This window comes from Aedes albopictus, chromosome 3 (assembly GCF_035046485.1).
Source record: "Aedes albopictus strain Foshan chromosome 3, AalbF5, whole genome shotgun sequence".
Taxonomy (NCBI): Eukaryota; Metazoa; Arthropoda; class Insecta; order Diptera; family Culicidae; genus Aedes; species Aedes albopictus.
The window spans coordinates 367,021,845-367,036,205 of NC_085138.1; the positions used below are offsets into that span (position 1 = coordinate 367,021,845).

Here is a 14,361-nt window from a genome sequence, read left to right on the forward strand (position 1 = left end):
GCACAATCCGGAATATCGCCGGAATGGTTCCGGATATTGCATGGCCACTTGAGTATAATAAACTAGCACCAATTTATGATCAATTGAGGACGACTTCAGAAAAAATCGGATTAAAATTGACGAAATGCCAGCAATATGAAAAGGAGTTGTCGGGGGTCGGGTAGGTGAAGGTTAAATAAACCTCGAAACAGATTCCCCAGGGCCCATTCCGATGGCCACCATAGGGCCAGAACGGGTTTGAAGGCCTATTTGTGTCCTGCCGGACAGATACCACCTGTCTGAAAAACATTGCCACAGACACCAACATTCTATCTAGCAAAGCATTTAATCTACAACTAGATGTATTTAGCCGTAACGGCAGGCTTGTCCACACTGAGCGCATGAAAATTCTGCTCTTTTGATTTAAACCACAAAAACCATCGTGTTTATGCGATCTTCTTATCTGCCGTTCTACGCATAGTTGTCCCATGTTGAAAAACTTGAAACTGAGAAAATCGCGATTGAAGTTTCAAACAGGTTTTTCATGTTTTTTGACCAAATGTTGCAACAAATCGGATTTAAGTTTTCATAGTATCGTTAGAAATCGCTTATATTTTCATGCCTGAAGTATTTCCAATCAAATATTTTTAAAAATATAGTGTTTTTAGCAAAAACATTATTAGTGGGACTGTTATGCCTAGAAATGTGGTCCTGTTGGCGAAATTTCTACGCATATCAGTCCCACGATAATTAGTCGTTTCTTTTCACGCTCGATGTGGTCTGTTCTGTACGTTTTTGTTATATTTTTTTTTTAATAACAAACAATGTTTGCTTCTCTTATAACATTATAAGACTCTCATGCATAAGGCTCAAATGTCTCGAGGCAAAACGGAGCCGAAAGACAACAAAAGAGTGACATCACATTTTAACACATTCTTAATAATCGGTTAAGTAGGAACTAGGTGAGTGAGTTGGTGAATATGGAGTTGATTAGTGAATTGATGAGAGCATGAATGTGAGGTGCTCCAAAATTAAGTGAGTTGGTGAGTGCGTCAGTTACGAATTAGGAAAGTTGCAGCTTACAGGGAGTTGCCCCGTTAATTTTAATGTGTTGATAAGAGAATTATTAAATTGGTGAGTGTGTGTGGGATAGTAAGTAAATGAGTTAGTAAGTCAGTGAGTGACATAGTGAGTAAGTGAGTTTGTTGGTTTATGAGTATGTGAAATTTGTTCCGTAGGAGTTAGTGCATTAGTAAGTGAATTAGTGAGTTTGTAAGTGAGTTATAAATTATGGGTTTCGTGACCGTGCGGTTAGCAGCGCCAGACATTTAGGCGTACATATTAATATCCACGTAGTGTGACTTCGTTTCTCACTCCAGTCTGAGGAAACTTACCATCAATCGAAGAATTCTTCATTGGGCCACTGGGTATTGTACACTGAAATCTCCATTAAAGAAATGAGTCGGGGATATTTAAATGTATTCATTACGTAAATGGATTCATTTTTTTTACTTAAATAGCTCTTCCATCGCAGTTTACGTCGAAATATATACATACAGTATTATCGAAATAAGCGATTAGAACGTTAGGCCAAAAATGTTATAAGGTCGAAAAGGTCATTGGGCCGAAAATGTTGTTAGGTCGAAAAGGTCACCAGGCCGATATATCGTTTGGTCGGAAAAACGTCGTGTGACCGCAAAATATTGTTTAGGCCGAAAAGGTCTTTAGGCCGAAAAGGTCTTTAGGCCGAAAAGGTCTTTAGGCCGAAAAGGTCTTTAGGCCGAAAAGGTCTTTAGGCCGAAAAGGTCTTTAGGCCGAAAAGGTCTTTAGGCCGAAAAGGTCTTTAGGCCGAAAAGGTCTTTAGGCCGAAAAGGTCTTTAGGCCGAAAAGGTCTTTAGGCCGAAAAGGTCTTTAGGCCGAAAAGGTCTTTAGGCCGAAAAGGTCTTTAGGCCGAAAAGGTCTTTAGGCCGAAAAGGTCTTTAGGCCGAAAAGGTCTTTAGGCCGAAAAGGTCTTTAGGCCGAAAAGGTCTTTAGGCCGAAAAGGTCTTTAGGCCGAAAAGGTCTTTAGGCCGAAAAGGTCTTTAGGCCGAAAAGGTCTTTAGGCCGGAAAGGTCTTTAGGCCGAAAAGGTCTTTAGGCCGAAAAGGTCTTTAGGCCGAAAAGGTCTTTAGGCCGAAAAGGTCTTTAGGCCGAAAAGGTCTTTAGGCCGAAAAGGTCTTTAGGCCGAAGAGGTCTTTAGGCCGAAAAGGTCTTTAGGCCGAAAAGGTCTTTAGGCCGAAAAGGTCTTTAGGCCGTAAAAGGTCTTCAGGCCGAACAGGTCTTCTGGCCGAAAAGGTCTTCAGGCCGAACAGGTCTTCTGGCCGAAATGGTATTTTGGCCAGGTCTTGGCGAAATGACCTTGTTCCATACCTGAATTATTCGGCCCTAACGTCCTCTTCGGCCTAATGAATTTTTCGGCCTAATGGCCTTTTCGGCCTAATGGCCTTTTCGGCCTAATGGCCTATTTTGCCTAATGACTAACAAATCATACAACTGATTAAGCTTTTGTATTAATTTAAAATGACTAGAAATATGTACATATCATTGAAATAAAATATGTTTAGAAATACAACAGCTTAAGTTTTCAAAACATTCTGCACCATGCCTTCTTCTGCTTGTATGGGTCATATGAATAGGAACCCCAGCAAGGATTGGGAGTGATTTGCCATTAGAGGCTTCATACTAAAGCCGTTGGTAATGGTACAGTTCCATATTCATCCTATTCGAAAACAAACAGTTACGGTACTATGTTCACTTTTAATACAAATACAATAATAAGAATATAATCCTTTTGGACTCTATCATTTCTTTTACATATACACGACACAACTTACTAACAACAGTTTACTCAAGAATTTACTTATACATCAAGTCTCTGAGCGTCTTGGTCACTTGTTTATCAAGTTACTCAATGACTCATTAACACATTCATCCAAAACAGTCACTCATTTACCCATCAGCCCATTAATAAATCAAATCACTTATCAAAACACTCGCTTATCATCTTACTCATTTACTCATCAACCCACACACTTACAAAATCTCGCCACCAAGTCACTCACTTACTCTTCAATTCGCTTACTCGGTTGATATTTCATCAATTGATATATTGGTTGCTTGTTCAGTGCCTCCAGCAGTTCATCTTCGATTTGGGTTTAACCCAAAAGTGTTCTTTTTATTTTCTAAATACATATCCGACAACTAAGCCACTCACTTACCGACACACTATTTCAACCAAATTATTGGGATAAAATAGTGAAATAAAAAAGTGAAACTCATTACTTAAGTTCTGAAAATTTTCACATATACCAGTGATTCAATTCAGCAACCTCTTTGTCATTATGTTGGATCGGCTTCGTCATGCTTCACGACATTTGAGCCTCTTAATTAAGTTAAAATGTTTATGTTCGGTTTATGAGCTCAACGCGCATTGCAGCAATATGTATTTGAATTCAGATTGCAACTGCAAGTTGCAAAGAAATAACAGTTTTTTGTTTAACTGGAAAACAAGTTTTGTTCCAGCTGGAGCGTAATGCCAACATAAAAAAAGGGTTTATACCATGCAGTATTGAAATAGCCATACTATTAGGTGAAGCTAAGTTACTAAAAGTGCTTATTGTAACGGTTTTACGTAGAAATTTTATAGTGGGACTGTTATGCGTAGAATTTCAGTTGTGGGACAGACATGCGTAGAAATTCAACAGTGGGACAATTTGACTTGACATGCTTTTCATTGAGTCTTCGAACAAAGTATGTTATTTTTTGATGTTATATGATAATATACGTATAAATAGAGCGCCTGGTGCAAAAAAGCCAAAATCGTCAAAAAGTAACATGGGACAACTATGCTTATAACGGCAGTTATTCTACCTGATAGAAGAATGTTTGAATATCCTAAATGACATTTCGAACTGTCAAAAAATCGCACCGCAGTGCCGCACTGAGCGCGCAAAGAGAAATTCACTGGGGGGAATTCACCCGGGTGAAATTCTCTTTGCGCGCACCGTGTGGCACAGCAGTGCGGTTTTTTGACAGTTCAAAATGACATTTAGGTAATTTCAACATCCTTCTATCGGGTAAGATAGGAAGATTGCATAAATACGATGGTTTTAGTGGTTTAAATCAAAAGAGCAGAATTTTCTTGTGTTCAGTGCGGACAAGCCTGCGTAACGGAACACCATTTGCAAAATACTGTTTTCACGCGAGCGTAACGCTGTGCTTCCAAAACAAAATCAAGAATATTTCCAAAACTATACATTTCTCAGTAAAACTCACTTCGGCAATTTTGTTCACATCAATCCAAAGAAGAAATGTTTACAAGACTTTATTATTCAAAACCTCATAACAGAGCTGATATACGCATTTCAGTTTGAAAATTTTAAGAAGAAGATTTCTGCGATGGTGTCCCGTTACGAAATGTAACATGTTATGTAACGTTAATTGGAATCAAAACCCCATAGAACAAGTATTGCATCAGGAAGTACATCTAATAAGCTTGTTATTGAACCTGTTAAACCATATGATCATGAACATTATATTTGATTGCAGACGTCATTTATACAAGAAAGTTAGTCCCTCGCGGTATCCCGTTACGCTGGAATGTGTCTGATACTTGATACGTCGTAATATACGATGTAATATTTTTTTCACGACGAATAAAGTTATACCGGTTTATCATTTTCACCCATATAAAGAAAAATAAGTCGAATTTACAATACCACACAAAAATTACTAAATGTGTTCTTCCTTTCATCTAAATAGGCTCTAATATTGGGCTGCAAAACGGTGAGTCGATAAGGAGAGCGTCCAACATAGCTCTGGTCCTCACAAGTTCAGGACCTTAAAGAACCTGGACGAGTGAGCATTTTGGCTCGTGAATTGCAGAAAGTTGATGTGTGCGTGGCTGCCATACAGGAAGTGCGGTGGCTCAAAACTGGTGGACGTAAATTCAGGGCGGTGGATCCCTTCGCCAACACATCGTTCAAATATAACATCTACCATAGCGGCATCGATAAGGCAGAACATGGGGTCGGATTCATAGTGATCGGGAAACAGATGAAGCGAGTTATGAGGGGGAAGCCGATCAACGAGCGGATCTGCGTATTGAGGATCCGGGGCAAATTCTTTAACTACAACCTGATCAATGTCTATGCGCTGACCAACGAGAAAACCGATGATGTGAAGGATGCGTTTTATGAATGTCTTGACAAGACCCATGGAAAATACCCAAAACACGACGTTAAGATTGTCATCGGTGACGCCAACGCGCAGGTCGGAAGAGAGGACTTTTTCCGTCCAATCATCGGTACGGAAGGCTTTCACTTCGTCACTAATGACAACGGCCTGAGATTAGTCAACTTTGCTGCCGCTAGGGGGATGGCCATTAGTAGCACCTACTTTGCACGGAAGGATATCCGCAAGCACACCTGGAGACACCCAAACGGCGATACTTGCAACCAAATCGACCATATGCTGGTAGATGGCCGACATTTCTCGGACGTAATTGATGTTAGATCTTTTTGAGGTCCCAACATCGACTCAGATCACTATCTCGTAGTTAGTAAGATTCGAGCTCGGTTGTCAACCGTGTCGGACTCTAGGAACCGGCGATCGATGCGTTTCAACATCCAGCGGTTTTCAGCAGACGGTACGGTAGCTGACTATCACCAGAAGCTGGACAAGCGGATAAATGAGATCAACGTGAGCGATAATCTCAACACTCTGTGGGAGTATATCTACGGAGCGATGAGTACAGCAGCGCGGGAGGTGATAGGTACTGCACAAAGACGACCTAGAAACGGGTGGTTCGACGAGGAGTGCCACAGGGTAACGGACGAGAAGGATGTTGGTGTTGGGGACCCGGCAGAGCAGGAAGCGATATGGGGAAGCAAGAGTAGCCGAAAAACGAATCCACCTCAAAAAAAAAAAAGAGCACGAGGAAAATGTGATTGCTCTGGCGCAAGAGAGTATGGAACAGAATGATATGCGGAGGTTTTACGAAACTGTCAATGGCGTGCGGAGAAAAACAGCGCCTTCTCCCGTCATGTACAACGAACGTAATGGAAACTTGCTGACGGACAAGACAATGGTGGCTGCCAGGTGGAGAGAGCACTTCGAGCTATTGTTGAACGGTGGGAGTGGAAGAGCGACGGACAGAATTCGAATCGACGACGATGGATAAGCTGTGGAACCTCCAAAGCTAGACGAGGTCAAGACAGCCATTAGAGGACTGAAGAACAACAAGGCTGCTGGGAAGGACGAACTCCCGGCCGAGCTTCTCAAGCACGGTAGTGAGCAGCTGTATCAACTCTTACACCGTATTATATTGAAGATATGGGAGGAGGAAGAACTGCCTGCTAGTTTGTTGGATGGTCTCATTTGCCCTCATTTCAAGAAAGGGCATCAACTGGAGAGTGCGAATTACAGAGGAATAACACTCCTCAATTCAGCGTACAAAATTTTGTCCGGAGTTCTGTTCCACAGGCTGAGGCCGATTGAGGAGTCCTTCGTCGGCGAATATCAGGCATGATTTCGTGAGGGCCGATCAACGACGGACCAGATGTTCACCCTGCGGAAGATTCTCGATGAATTTCGGGAGTACAACTTGTAGACCCATCATCTGTTTATTGATTTCAAGGCGGCGTACGATTCAGTGAAGAGAAACGAGTGATGGCGGATTATGATCGAACATGGATTTCCGGCGAAGCTGATAAGACTGATTCGTGCGACGCTTGACGGATCGAAATCAAGTGTACGGGTTGCGGATGAAATTTCGTCATCGATTGTAACCTTTGACGGACTTAAGCAGGGCAATGCTCTTTCGAACTTACTGTTCAACATTGTACTGATAGGAACGATAAGGAGAGCTGGTGTGCAAAGGAGCGGAACCATTGTCACAAAGTCGCATATGCTCCTGGGCTTCGCGGACGATATAGACATTATCGAAATCAACCATCGGACCGTGGAAGAGGCGTTCGTACCTTTTAAGAGGGAGACTGCGAGGATTGGATTTACGATTAAGGACAGAATTGTTGGGATCCCAAAATGACGGTCACAATGGCCGATTTTGGTACCTACTCACGATTGCGAGCACACAAATCTCTTCGTAAACAAAACTAGCATACTTGATCTTATTATTTCAGGCTTTTTACAAGTGAGCAAGAACAGAATAATAAAATGCACTGAAGCTTGCTTTTTGATATTTATGCGTCTGAAGTTCTGATGCATTGTTGAAGCGGGATTTCAAGACGTTTGTCCACAAAGACTACGTTTAACGTTTTAGTGTGTAGATAAAAAAAATCTTCAGTGTACCTAGGAACTCAACATCTGATCTTTTTCACAAGTTCTATTTCAGGACAAAGTCTAAACTTTCATTATTAGCAAAGACAGCTTTTTCTTTTTTTTGTTCACTCTCACAAACTAACACGATAAAGAAAAGCTGCTTCTTCTTTCATCCCGCTCTTTTTCGTGTCTGCGTGAGAAAATCGCTAAAGACTCCATTGGAAATCCCTAAATAATCTCGAGAAGAATATCTGAAAAAATACTTGCATCAATCCAAGGAGAAATCTTTAAAAAAAATCTGGGTGAAATCAATGTAGGAGTTCCGAGAAGAATCCTTTGAAAAATCCCTGAATCAAGGTAGAAATCCAGGGAGGAATCCGGAGAGGTATACCTAAAGTACTGACAAAAATACAAGGAAGAATTCCAGAGGAAATTCTGTGACAAAACCCTCCAGGACTCTCGGGTGGAATTACAAAAGGAAATCTGGAATTCTAGGAGAAATCCGGGGAAAATTCACGGGAGGCATTGCTTAATAGGTTCATAGATAAGCCCCTGTGAGAGGCTTTTTTTGTAGACCAAGTTCTTCTTCTTGTTGGTGTTACGTATCAGATGAGACAGAGCCTGCTTATCAACTTCTTCAGTGTTCTATCAGCACTTTAACAGCTATTAACCATAGTAGGATGTTGGGGTCAATATGATGAAATTTACATAAAGAAAAGTTCCTGGACTGACCGGTGAATCGAACCCGTCACCCTCAGAATAAAATTTCCATTGAGATTCATTTTAACCATTAAGATATGGCTTCTGTCGGTATTATTTTCCTAGGCATGGTTAGATGTTTTAGTCTCTCCTATCATCTCATCCAGCTTCGGATGGTACTGTGCAGATGTAATCATCAAATCATGGAAAGATGTTGAATTGTAAATCATGATACTCCAATGTTCAGAATAACTTCCCAGAAACACTTAGCATTGTTTTAACAACCATTTTCTTTTCTTTATTTGCAGTCCTCAATCAGCAGCCAGATGGACGTCTCCAAGTTCGCCCTGGACAGAAGCGCCTACCTGAACACAGCCGCTGCCGGAGCCCTGTATGATTCGACTAAGTCCCAGACCAATCCGTACAGCGCCTATCTCGATCCGACAACCGTACTAACCAAGGCGTACTTTGACTCCAAGATGTACCAGGACCGAGCCACGGCAGCCGCCAACTATGCGTTCGACATTTCCAAAATCTACGGCTCCACTCAGCAACAGCAGCAACAACAGCAGGCCCACTCGCAGTCGCAGCAGCAGTCTCATCAACAGCAACATCAACTGCACCATCAGCACCAGCTAAACGGTGACGATCGAGAACCGACACCGCAGTTGAACGATGTGAATGTGGACATCAAACCGCAACTCGGGGAACAGGTGGATAGCTCACCGTTGCACAGTAACAGCTACGGAGTGAACAGCGCGAATCTTTTGGGTGGTGGAGGAAGTGCCGCTGGGTTGTATCAGTATTCTGGAGCTGGGCAGAGTGGTGGGGGAGGGGTTGGAGGGGCTGGCGCTGGAGGTGGAGGAACCGGGGATTACCGAAGGCCCTTGACGGTCATATTTTGACCAAACTCGGAAGTGATGGACGAAAGAGATTATTGAGAGGCGGTAGCATTATGAGATTGGAAGGCGGTGAATGGCGAAAGATTTTTGCGGTAATTAAAATGGTAATGTGAACCATAACACATTGAACCGAACAACATTGAAGTAAAAACATGCAATGGCTTACAATACACTCAATTTGGAATTAAACAATAAAATTGCTCGGACACTCTACAAAATGTATGGCATGCTTTCCCGTTTGATGATTATTTGATGAAAAATACGTGTGTAGAAAGCCAAGAGATGAATAGAGGAAATAATCGATTTTTTCACGAGCTGTCATACGATATAAACATGCGAAATGGTCATTGCCAGAGAAAGATCTCAGTTAATAATTGCGGATACTATGGATACTAGTTGATACATTATGTCAAGCAGAAGAATAAGAACTCCAACGATATCAGAGGAGCATTTACAGAATGCACTTTCAGGGACGAAAATTCTATTAAAGAAATACCTTTGGATGATACAATGACATACGATTGCTGCAAACAAATATGCTTTTGCACTTTTTATATCAGGCTGTTTTTCAACGTGTTATGGTGCATGTTATGTATTCTAGGGCCGCTTCAAAGAAGCTACCGCAGAAAACGATATAGATCAACGAGGTTATATAAGCGTACATTGCCGTTTAGAAGTATTATATGTTATAATTTTTCGAGCAACCCCGCCTCAGCGGGATTTGCTATCTCTCTTCAGATCCTACTGCATTGGAAACGAACCAACGGTTTTTCACAAGTTTTTTAACTCACCCCAGTAGGACAACCTATATAGCAAGCATACACTGAAATAAATTTTGTTGTGGAAACTACCGATTCCATGGTAAAATTACTAACCGTACCTATGATTCTCAACCGACAACAATTTCCAGTTAATTCCACTAAAACACTGTCAACTTAACTAACAGTGCAGTTAACATTACCAAAAATAATCTTAATTTAACAAATGAGCATTGTATTTTTAACCATATTGTGTTGTAAAATGCGTGTCCAGGAAAAATTAACAATGTTTTGTTGTTGAGACGACTACTCTTTTAGTTGAATTTACTACAATGCATAGTAATCTCAAGTAGGGCTTCCAATTTTCCCGGGATTCAGCTTCCCGGGAAACGGGAAAAAATATAACCATTTCCCGGGATTTCCCGGGATCCCGGGAAATAAGGAAACTTTATTTTTGAGCGAAAAAGGTATTTATTTTAAAGAAAATCGCTAATAAGATGCAATATTTTTTCACTTCTTATTGTAGACAGTGAACAATTCAGGAAATTTCACGATAAGAAGGTTCATATTCTACTGTCAATGCGTTTAGGTACGATTTCAACCAGCCATAAATATTGAAATTTCGATTTGAAATACATGAATGTGTTTTGCAGAAGTAGTTTATTATTCATTGAATATTTTGGGTACATCACCAGGCGTACAGTAACCCTAATGAATGATGCTCAATTTAATCTTAAGATTAATTCCTAAAATTCACAATCACTTTGTTATTCCTATTGAACAGATACAATAACACAAGTTAAGAGTACACAACACCCGATACAAAAAATAACTTACTAGAACTGCTAAAAACAAAACGAAAAAAACTTCGACTTCGGTAAAAGTCCAATAATGGCTTCATACGTTCTATGAACTGATCGTCTAATTAGCAAGTGCTTCATGAGGTTGTTGCACCATGATCTAATAGCAATGTTGAAATTTATTTGTTCCTAAATTGTTGGGCAGTCACTATGACCTTTTTTGAAATTCAGCTATAAATAGGACTGACTGGATAGCATTCTACATGTAAGGGTTGTTGGTGGATCAGTTGACATTATAGGATGAACTCCATATGTACTCTGAAGCAGTATTAAAAAGAAGAAGAATCGTTGTCAGCTGAAATCAGTTTCAATGCCATCATATTATTAAGAGGATGTTATCTGCCAACGTTTTTCGTTAAGCTCGAATTGTATAATAACATCAACATAAATAACATAGACAAAGAGGCTATGTGATTTGACGATTTAACAAGAAGCTGGGTAATCCAATCATTCAAAAATAGACAATAGAAAAAAAATCCCGGAAAATTCGGGAAACCCGGGATACAAAAATTTGTTTCCCGGGATTCGGGAATCCCGGGAAATTTCATTTCCCGGGAAATCCATCCCGGGATTGGAAGCCCTAATCTCAAGCATATTTCAGTTACCTTAACAGATTTTGTTGTCGGTTGAGAATCATAGGTACGGTTAGTAATTTTACTATGGAATCGGTAGTTTCCACAACAAAATTTATTTCAGTGTAGTGTTTCATCCCAAGCGCAACATAGGATCCACAAAAAAACGAACACCCCACCATTACACATTCCATTCCAGCGAGGACATGAACATATTTTAAACTATGCTACCACTCACTTTTAGACCAGTTATGCTTCAACGTAGGATAAGAACTTGTATACAACAAGGGCACAGTGATGTAGGTAAGAGCGCTCTCGAGCGAGGAGCACATGGATTCACTCTGGCTGTACAGCTAAAATACGAAATAAATTATTGCACCATCCCCAATGGAGAATAGAATATTCTTAGACTTAGACTAAGGCATCTTTCAGTGATTGAAACTCTAGCGAATGTATTTTAGTTTAAGTTGAATATCTTTCCACGGGAAGACATGCGTCGGTTGAAACGGTTTTAACGAAACATATTGTACGTACTAATAACATAAAAGTATTAGGACATGAAGCAGAATACTCGAGTTCTTGGAGTGATTTCAAGAAGGATACGAACATATAATATTTAATTGTAACATAATATTGGAAGATTGTTAAATTATTTCAAAACATATTTTCATCATATTTCTGCCAGAAAAAAAAACATGGTGGGAAAACTTATGCAAATTAACTGTATTATCATAATAAAGGGTAATGGAAACAAACATTGATTACAACTGAAATAAAACTGTAAGATTACTCTCAACCATCGGTATCTCGTTGATTTATGTCGAAAATGTCCTTCTTGGTTTGCCAACTATCAAAAGGATTTTGATATTCCCCTAGGGGTGAGCACGTGAAACTAATGTGCAGAACAACATGAAAACATGAGATCCACAACATAAGCCATATGTAAAATGTTATGCAATATTTAAAGGCAATCGCCATCTGACGGTGCATAGTTGAAACTCAATCGATAATGGATCGACTGTATAACAGCTAGGAACATGTAACCACATACATAGCAAAAGGCTTTTTGGATTTCTTTTGCAAACCACTTTCTATTCGATAAATGCACACCTATGTAGCGATAGCATAGAATCATACACAGGAAAATTGTTAAATTTTCCTGAAAAATTTCTTAGCTTTCTGAAAATTATGTACACAGAATAAAATTTTCATGTAAAATTACGCCATTAATAATGCACATAAGGGGAATGCGATAGTTAGCGGAAATTTAAGCGTGGGATGAATTTCACATGATTTTTTTTGTGAGAATAAAATTTACAAGATCTTGATCAAATTTCATAGGGGGGTGGGGGTAAGACGGACATGTTTAGGAAACTCTCTATTTTGACAGTGTAAACAATGCGATAATTAAAATTTTATCTCCATACTATTTGCTTCAACTAAGGTGCTTTACTGTTTGCAAGCCGATTTTGCAATAAAATTTGATTTTCGCTGACTTTTGAGATAATTAAAAAGTGATCTCCAAATGTATGTTTCCAACACTGTGGGTAAGACGGACCTGTAGGGTGGGTAAGATGGACATGTTTGGAAAATTAGCTAGTAAGTCATTAATTGTGTTAAATGATGTTTATGGCCGCTTGTGTTCGGTAGATCAATCATTGTAGAATCTAAATTTAGCTTTGAATCTCTTAGCGAAACGCGTTTTTGCAAATTAAAATATAAATTGTAAATTGGAAACCTCCATACACCGATAAACGCCTAAAAGTATGCAATGCTCTGGTAATTTTACGAAGTTCAAACTGTTTCAACAACAAAAATTCTAATATAATGAATTTTTAAACAAAAAATCCAAATGAAATGCTTTACATGGCTTCCACAAACATTTTTGTACTCGGGGCGTCGCTGCAGGTAGTCAAAGACGCGACTGCTCGAGGGTTAAAATCAGCTCAACTTAAATTTAAATTACAGCACTGTGGATGGAGTTTTGTATGCTACGGAACAAAAATTTGTATGTTAGTTTAAAACTTTGTTTGGGTTTTAGTGCTTAATCACATTAAAAGTCATTCGATTGCACTTAGATTTCTCAAAAAATTCAATATTTCATATTCTATTGTTCCACTAAGAACCACCGGTATTTTTGTTCTAATCATCTTCTACGTTTCTCTTATTCCGAATGTTCACACAACTTGTAATTGTAATTGTAATTGTAATTGCTCAGTCCACACCCAGGCCGACAACTGTCAGCCCAACTGCTTGTAGGCAGATGTGGACCTACTAAGCCTCCCCCGTTAACATGTCCTACACCGAATTAGCACACCGGGATCTTCCACAGGCAGGCGCTGGCGTTACCAGTCCCAACAAGTGTCAGATACATTAAATAGATGGGGTAGAGGATATAGGGAGATGTGGGAATAGGATGAGAAGAGGCAGAAAATGAAGAGATAGTAAAGAGGTTTCGATTTTGTTGCTGAAACGAGAAAAAGAAAGAATGATAAAGAACATTAGCGATATGTTCATAGATTATGATTTGGTCGATAATTTCTCATCTATTTTGTTTCCATATCGTTGCATCGGTGACCATTTTCATCGCCTTTCTAGTTTTTGTTAGGGCCATCTCACGTTTTTTCGTCATGTCCTCTTTGCCGGTTGGCGACGTTCGGGATGTAAGTAGAAAAACATGCATTTAATATGATTAGTACGACAGTAATTGTGATTGCTCAGTACTTCCAGCCCATTTGTCCGCAGTACATATCAGGCATCCCGTTTTAACAAGTCCTACACAGAATTAGAAACCCGGATCTCCCACAGACAGTCCTAATTAGTGTCAGATAAGTTCAATTGAGGATAGGAAGCGGCAAAATGAGAAGACAGTAGAGAAGGTTTGGTACATTGGTAGCTGTGTTCATGTGATGTTTGTCTGACATTGAAAAACTCTTTTCTGTATTGGGGTATTTTCTCTCCACCCCAAATTTGATACCGGAAAAATATCTGATCAGATGTATAGCTTGGCAATTCTATGTCCATACATCTTTTATCAAGAAGGAATAATGTTGTTTACTGTTATAAAATAATTCAGTTAAAGGGCAGCTAACGCATTGTAATACAGAATAAACCTACAGAAAATGTCCCAATAAAAAGTTAACTCTAGTTCAACTAACGACACAAACTAAAAAGTGTTATCATATTTTACCAATGATTTCATCCTAATCTTGACCCTAACATAGTTATGCGCTTAGTGTAAGTGGACGCCGCTTATGATTTTGGTTGGACAA

General features: G+C 39.7%; 1 protein-coding gene across 3 annotated transcripts in view; it reads left to right on the forward strand.

The window, feature by feature from the left end:
• The window catches only part of LOC109433666 (SOX domain-containing protein dichaete), a 144,823-nt gene extending 132,938 nt beyond the window's left edge, over nucleotides 1-11,885 (forward strand). For all 3 annotated transcript variants that reach the window (XM_029875159.2, XM_029875160.2, XM_029875161.2), the window contains exon 5: nucleotides 8,306-11,885. In XM_029875159.2, coding sequence (XP_029731019.2) covers nucleotides 8,306-8,902 — 597 coding nt within the window. In that variant the 3' untranslated portion in view covers nucleotides 8,903-11,885. The remainder of the gene's footprint in view (nucleotides 1-8,305) is intronic.
• Nucleotides 11,886-14,361: the final 2,476 nt, after the last annotated feature.